The 7,134-nt window shown below is 32.1% G+C and overlaps 3 protein-coding genes across 4 annotated transcripts in view; 1 reads left to right on the plus strand and 2 right to left on the minus strand.

Moving 5' to 3' along the window:
• LOC110262348 overlaps positions 1-1,277 on the minus strand; it is a 5,557-nt gene extending 4,280 nt beyond the window's left edge. The window contains exon 1 of the mRNA XM_021117782.1: positions 1,207-1,277. Within this exon, the coding sequence (XP_020973441.1) occupies positions 1,207-1,257 (51 nt within the window). The 5' untranslated portion in view covers positions 1,258-1,277. The remainder of the gene's footprint in view (positions 1-1,206) is intronic.
• Positions 1-7,134, plus strand: part of LOC107629231 (cytokinin riboside 5'-monophosphate phosphoribohydrolase LOG1) — a gene marked incomplete in the record, with an annotated part of 25,013 nt that overhangs the window by 11,650 nt on the left and 6,229 nt on the right. The window contains 4 exon segments of the mRNA XM_016331964.2: positions 3,264-3,363; positions 3,745-3,815; positions 3,959-4,102; positions 4,291-4,382. Of these exon segments, the coding sequence (XP_016187450.1) occupies positions 3,264-3,363; positions 3,745-3,815; positions 3,959-4,102; positions 4,291-4,382 (407 nt within the window).
• Positions 1-7,134, minus strand: part of LOC107629233 — a 15,912-nt gene that overhangs the window by 4,350 nt on the left and 4,428 nt on the right. The window lies entirely within an intron of this gene.

Raw genomic sequence — 7,134 nt, forward strand, 5'->3', positions numbered from 1 at the left:
AAGAGTACTTATTAAAAAGTACTTAATTAATAAAATAAAATATATATTAAATTTAAATAATTATATATTTTAACTTTTATAATATTATTTAATATGTAACCTTAAATAAATAAAATTTTTAATATCAAATTTCGACTGGTTTCAAATGTCAATGTGATTTTAGGTGTAAATCAAGTTTTTCACATGCCACATATTATGATAAAAAAGATGGCACTTCATTCTTTGAAAATTTCCAAATGACAAAATTGGCGTAGATTTATATAAGTTTTTTCAATGTAAAAAGACTGTTAAAAATAGCAATTATGTATAGTAATTACTTCATAATAAATTTAGGAAAAGTTTAGGGGCAGCAATTTTATTGAATTTTGGCTAGCATATATATAACCAGCAGAGAAAGGTGAGTCATTAGATGAAATCTCACATCAATCTCACACCATTAAATTATCATTGATAGCTATTTGATGGCTACCAATCACAAAAGTTGCTGGTCCCTAACATTGCTCATAAATTTATTATTGCTCAATAGCAGAATTATAGATAGTGATATATTTTTCTAGACTTCAAATCAAAGTTAAGCAGAAAAAGTAAGCTAAAAATTTACGTATGATTTACCACCATAGTGAAACTTGATATTTTTACCACTAACTTTAAGCAGGAAAGTAAACTCTGAATCACTATAAGAGAAACATACAGCAACTTCAATTCCTGTTAGATATACTTATTAAGTTCTGACAGTATTTACAATACCAATTGGAATAGAGGGGAGAGGAACACAATCTGCAATATTGAATTAAGCAAAGAGGAATGCTAGGAGCCAACAACTTTTGTGATTTGTAGTCATTAAATAGTCATTAATGATGGTTTTAACGGTGTGAGATTGGTGTGATTTCATCAAATGGTTCACTTTTCTTTGCTGATTACATGCTCGCCAGAATTTAACAAAGTTGCTGGCCCCTAGACTTTTCGTTAAGCAAATATTATGGGTGAGATCACAAAGCAGAAACATATTATTTGAATAAAGGACATGACAATTAATTCTGTGTTCAGCCGAAAAGAATTTTTCTATAAACATAAATAGAACTGCGTTGTCGACTAGTTCCTAGACATAAATAACAAAAGACCAAAACATACACTCAACCTACAAGTATATTACAAAAGAATCAATTTATACACAATATGGAAAATAATAAGTTACTGGGACTTCACCAATGTGAAATGCTCTTGAGCATCCATGGCAACACAAAAGATCCCCTCCATCAGAACATATACTGCAGAGGTCATCAAAAAGAATTATGATTAATCTCAAATCATTAACCAATCCAATTCTTATATTTTATAAAATACAATATTAACATATACCAGATACCATATAAATATGATGCTGAAGTCAGAGAATATTAGTTATATTTCTAATGTATATATATAATTAAAAATAAAATTATAAAATTACTTTTTGGAAAATAGAATCTTCTAGATTTCAACATGGTACATGCATGATTGGCCTCAATTAATTAACTAGCAACTAATATATAATATTTGGTGACATGATAATCATGATTGTAGGAATATTCCCCACAACATGAAAGAGTAAGCTAAGCTGAGAAGCTGAGCAAGTAGGATCATACACCTCAAATTGTGACATCTCAAGGTGATTAATTAGATGATGATGATGATGATGCAAAAAAGTGGTAGAAACAATGTTGTTAGTGTAATTAACTAATGGCTTAAAACTAAGTGAAACTATTAATTATTATTTTTGTTGTTGTTACGACAAATTTTCCCTCAAGCCTGGATTCCTTTGTGCTCCTTTTAATTTGCATTTTTTCTTGCTTATTAGTTATTAGTGTAAGTGTTAAAGAACTGACTGTAATCCTAATTAGTTGTCAACTCATAACTCTTAAATACTCTTTTAAATTTGAATTCTGGTTCTTCTTTTTTCAGTTTCCATTTTGGACCTTCCATTTTAGTTTGCAATCCATTATTATTATTGCTTTCTATCCATTTTGGACCCTCCATTTTATATATATATCGATGGCGTTTAATGTACATATTTGTATTATTCAAATTGAAGTTTTTTTTAATTAGGTTGCATTCATAATATATATGACATCTCATCCATTTAATTTAGGGTAAATTACATCATATATATACATTAGTTTTCTAAATTTTATGTTACATGATGATATTTGTTATGTATAAGTTTGAATAAAAAATTAAATTAGTGAACATAAATTTTTAGATTTATTATTTCTTAATTTTTAAATATATGAAATTTTATTGATTAAATTTTCAAAAATTTGTTTTATTGTTGGATTTCGTTAAAGAAAAAAAGGTAAATTTAACAAAACAAAATATAAATTTATTTATCTTATTCAATTATATTCTTCGGTATTACCATCACATAATAAATAGATCGGATAAAGTACTAAATTAGTCCCTTAAGTTTGGACATAATTCTGTTTTGGTCCTTAAAGTTTAAAGTGTACTATTTGAATCCAAAAAAGTTTCATTTAGATTCAATGTAATCCCACTGTGAGGTCAAAGTTAAATAATTAACAAAATGTCCTACATGACAACAGTACAAGAACAAGATCGATAATTTGGAGAATAAGTACAAATTTCAGAGGCACAAAATCAATCGTGATGTATCAATACTTTTATTTATCATTTTTTATAATTTAAATGAAATATTTTCTATAGAACTAAGGAGAATGATAAATAAATATATTGATGCATCCATAGTTGATTTTGTGCCTCTGAAGCTTGTATTTATTCTCCAGATACCTTGTTCTTGTACTGCTGTCATGTAGGACATTTAGTTAATTATTTAACTTTGACCTCACCGTGGGACTAAATTAAAACTAAATGAAATTTTTTTGAATTCAAATAGGACACTTTAAACCTTAAAGACTAAAACAGAATTACGTCCAAACGTAAAGGACCAATTTAGTACTTTACCCTAAATAAATCTATTATTTATTACAGTAATCTCATTATTAGATCCCTATCCTATCCTATCTTAATTATTTATGAGTTAATTATTAGTTAATTTTTATTACTATCTTAGTAATAAGACCAGTCGAATTCTTATATTATAAAATACAATATTAACATATACTAGATACCATATAAATACGATGCTGAAGTCAGAGAATATTTGTATAATGTAGCCTTTTATTTCTCCAACGTGATAAAAAGCTCTTTCCAAATATTTTAGTAATAATTTGGGTTCACTTAGTTGATATATTTTTTTCTCCCTCAAGATTACTGGAGAGACAGTGGGGGAAGTAAAAGCAGTGGCAGGCATGCATCAAAGAAAGGCAGAGATGGCTAAGCATTCTGATGCCTTCATTGCTTTACCAGGTTGGTACCAATTAGGATGTCCAACTATCAATTCACTCGTTTGTTTAAATAAGTATCGAAAGTTAAAATTTTATTTTATATATATATAATTTATTAATTAATAATAAATCCTTAAATAAATATTATTTATTTATTTATTTATTGGGCAAAAATTGAAATATCATCCAGTTATACTATATCATGACGTAAATTAAATAAAAGGAAAATGGGCCATGTCCCTCTTATACAGGCCCAAGTTAAGAAAAAACTAGGGCCCAAGTTAAGAAAAAAACTAGGGCCCAAGTTTTCCACTTTTTTGTTGTATTAAACCACCAACTTCAAAAAAAAAAAAACCCACCAACTTCAAACTCGAATTTTATATTTGTTTTTATGTGCATGAAGGTGGCTATGGAACTCTTGAGGAGCTTCTTGAGGTCATAACCTGGGCTCAGCTTGGAATCCATGACAAACCAGTAAGAACTAAATTGAAACTTTTAAATTCAAGAATTATTGTACTTGTTTAATGTATCCCTAGCTTATTATTCTTATTTATATATTACTTGTTTTATTGAGGAAAAATATAATAATTTTTGTAACATTATTTAATTATTGCAAGGTGGGGTTGCTGAATGTAGATGGATACTACAATTCGTTATTGTCTTTCATTGACAAAGCTGTGGAAGAAGGCTTCATTAGCCCCAAAGCTCGCCACATAATCGTATCTGCCCCTTCACCAAAAGAGCTTGTCAAAAAGATGGAGGTTAGTTATATAGTAATATATAATATAAATTGTCTTCGAGCAAATTATTTGTCATAAAAACTTAAATTAATATAAAAAAATATATAAATAATTATATTTTTAACATGTTACATAATACATGCATGATTGGCCTCAATTAACTAGCAATTAATATATAAGATTTGGTGACATAATGGTCATAATTGTAGGAATATTCCCCACAACATGAAAGAGTTGCATCTAAGTTAAGCTGGGAAGCTGAGCAAGTAGGATCATACACCTCAAATTGTGACATCTCAAGGTGACTAATTAGATGATGACGATGATGATGGTGATGATGCGAGAAGTGGGAGACAGTGTTGTTAGTGTAATTAATTAATGGCTTAAAGCTAAGTGAAACTATTAATTATTGTTGATTTGTTGTTGTTGTTATGACTAATTTCCCCTCAAGCCTGGATTCTATCCTTTAATTTGCATTTTTCCTTGGTTATTAGTGTAAGTGTTACAAAACTGACTGTAATTTTAATTAGTTGTCAACTCATAACTCTTAATACTCTGTTCAATTTGAATTCTTTTCTTTTTTTTTTTCAGTTGCTATTTTGGACCCCTCAATTTTAGTTTGCAATCCATTATCATTATTGCTATCTATCTAATTTAAAACTCAACCTAAATTATAAATACAAATGTATATGTACTACCTATTGATTTCAAGATATGGTGGTAAACAATATATATATATATATTGCGAGTATATTAACCCTGTTTTTGGCCGAAATTAAATATATGTACTACCTATTGATTTCAATATATATATACTTCCTCAACCTTTGATCTTTTCATCGCAAATACATGTTTTAAAAAGAGAGACGAATATCTTATAACCTATAAGAGTGGCATGACAAGCTCTCAAATCGACTTCTTCTTGTTGAGGAGAGTCGACCGGAAATTTTGCATTAACTGTAAAATTATCCCGGGAGAGAGTTTGACAACACAACATAGGGTGCTCATCATGGATTTTCGCGTTGAGCAAAAATTGAGGAAATGACATCATACGAAGAACCCAAGGACGAGGTGGTGGCGGATGAAAGATGAGGAACAAAGAAGCTTCCTAAGACGGGTAGGAGAAGAGGCAAAGTGGGATGGGAATGGAAGCGCGGAAGAGATGTGGAGGGAGATGGCAGAAGTTATTAGAAGAACAGCAAAAGAAAGTTTTGGTGAATCTAAAAGAATAGGACCAAGAGACAAGGAGTCCTGGTGGTGGAATGCGAGTATACAAGAAAAGATAAAGACAAAAAGGGAATGCTTTAAAGAGTGGTCTTTATGCCGCAATGCAGATAATTGGGAAAAATATAAGGCGGCTAAGAAAGAGACAAAAGTGGCTGTAAGTGAAGCAAGAACAAGAGCATATGAGGGTCTCTACCAGTCTTTGGCACGAAAGAAGGAGAAAAATGTATATATAGAATCGCAAAGAGCCGGAAAAGAAGAACGAGAGATTTGGATCAGGTTAAGTGCATAAAGGATAAGGATGGAGAGGTATTGACTCAAGAGGAGAAGATTAATGAAAGGTGGAAGAGCTACTTCTACGAGTTATTTAATGAGGGACAGAAGACTCTTCCGAGCCTTGGTCGATTATGCACAAGGGAAGAAGATCAAAACTTTGACTACTATCGAAGGATTCGAGACTTCGAGGTAAAAGAGGCTCTAAAGCAGATGAAAAATGGTAGGGCAGTAGGACCTGATAATATCCCGATTGAGGTTTGGAAGGGTCTTGGAGAAAAAGGCATCAACTGGTTAACCATGCTTTTTAATGAAATTTTAAGGTCAAAGAAGATGCCTGATGAGTGGAGAAAGAACACCTTGGTACCTATCTACAAGAATAAGGGGGATATACAAAGTTGCGGAAACTATAGAGGGATTAAGCTTATGAGTCATACTATGAAGTTATGGGAAAGGGTGATAGAACGGAGGTTGAGAAAAGAGACACAAGTAACAGAGAACCAATTTGGATTTATGCCAGGCAGATCTACCACTGAAGCGATATACCTATTAAGAAGGATGATGGAGAGGTATCGTAGTAATAAAAGGAATCTACATATGGTGATTATTGATTTGGAAAAAGCGTATGATATGGTACCAAGGGATGTCTTATGGAAGGTTTTAGAAAAGAGGAGAGTAAAGATCGCATATATTCGGGCAATTAAAGACATGTATGATGGGACCACAACTAGTGTGAAGACTCAAGGTGGTGTGACAGAGGAATTCCCTATTGGTATAGGATTACACCAGGGATCATCCTTAAGTCCATACCTTTTCACATTAGTCTTGGAAGTACTCACAGAGCACATCCAAGAGCCTGTGTCATGGTGCATGCTTTTTGCCGATGATATCGTCCTTATGGGAGAGTCAAGGGAAGACCTAAATAAGAAGTTGGAGTTATGGAAAGAAGCTCTAGAAGTGTATGGTCTGCGCATAAGCCGTAGCAAGACGAAATATATGGAATGTAAGTTCAGTCTGAGAAGGGAAAACCCCAATATAGAGGTGAAGATTGGAGAAAACATCCTGCGAAAAGTTAAAAATTTTAAGTATCTTGGGTGCATCATACAGGATAATGAAGAGATTAAACAGGATGTAAATCATAGGATCCAAGCAGGTTGGTCAAAATAGCAGAGTGCATCTGGTTTTATATGCGACAAAAAAGTACCTTTAAAACTTAAAGGTAAATTCTATCGCACCGCTATAAGACCGGCTATGCTGTATGGTACGGAGTGTTGGGCGGCTAAAGGGGAACACGAACATAAGCTGAGTGTGGCAGAGATGAAGATGTTGAGATGGATGAGTGATCATACACAATTGGATAAAATAAGGAATGAATATATAAGGGAGAGAGTTGGAGTAGCACCCATTGTGGAAAAGATGGTTGAATCGCGTCTCAAGTGGTTTGGACATGTGAGAAGAAGACCGATAGAACATCCAGTCAGGAGAGTGGATGAGATGGAAGATGGACAAAGGGCGAAAGGCAGAAGAAGACCTAAGAAGACCATCCATGAGGTGGT

Source organism: Arachis ipaensis, chromosome B03 (genome assembly GCF_000816755.2).
Source record: "Arachis ipaensis cultivar K30076 chromosome B03, Araip1.1, whole genome shotgun sequence".
In the NCBI taxonomy this organism is placed as follows: Eukaryota; Viridiplantae; Streptophyta; class Magnoliopsida; order Fabales; family Fabaceae; genus Arachis; species Arachis ipaensis.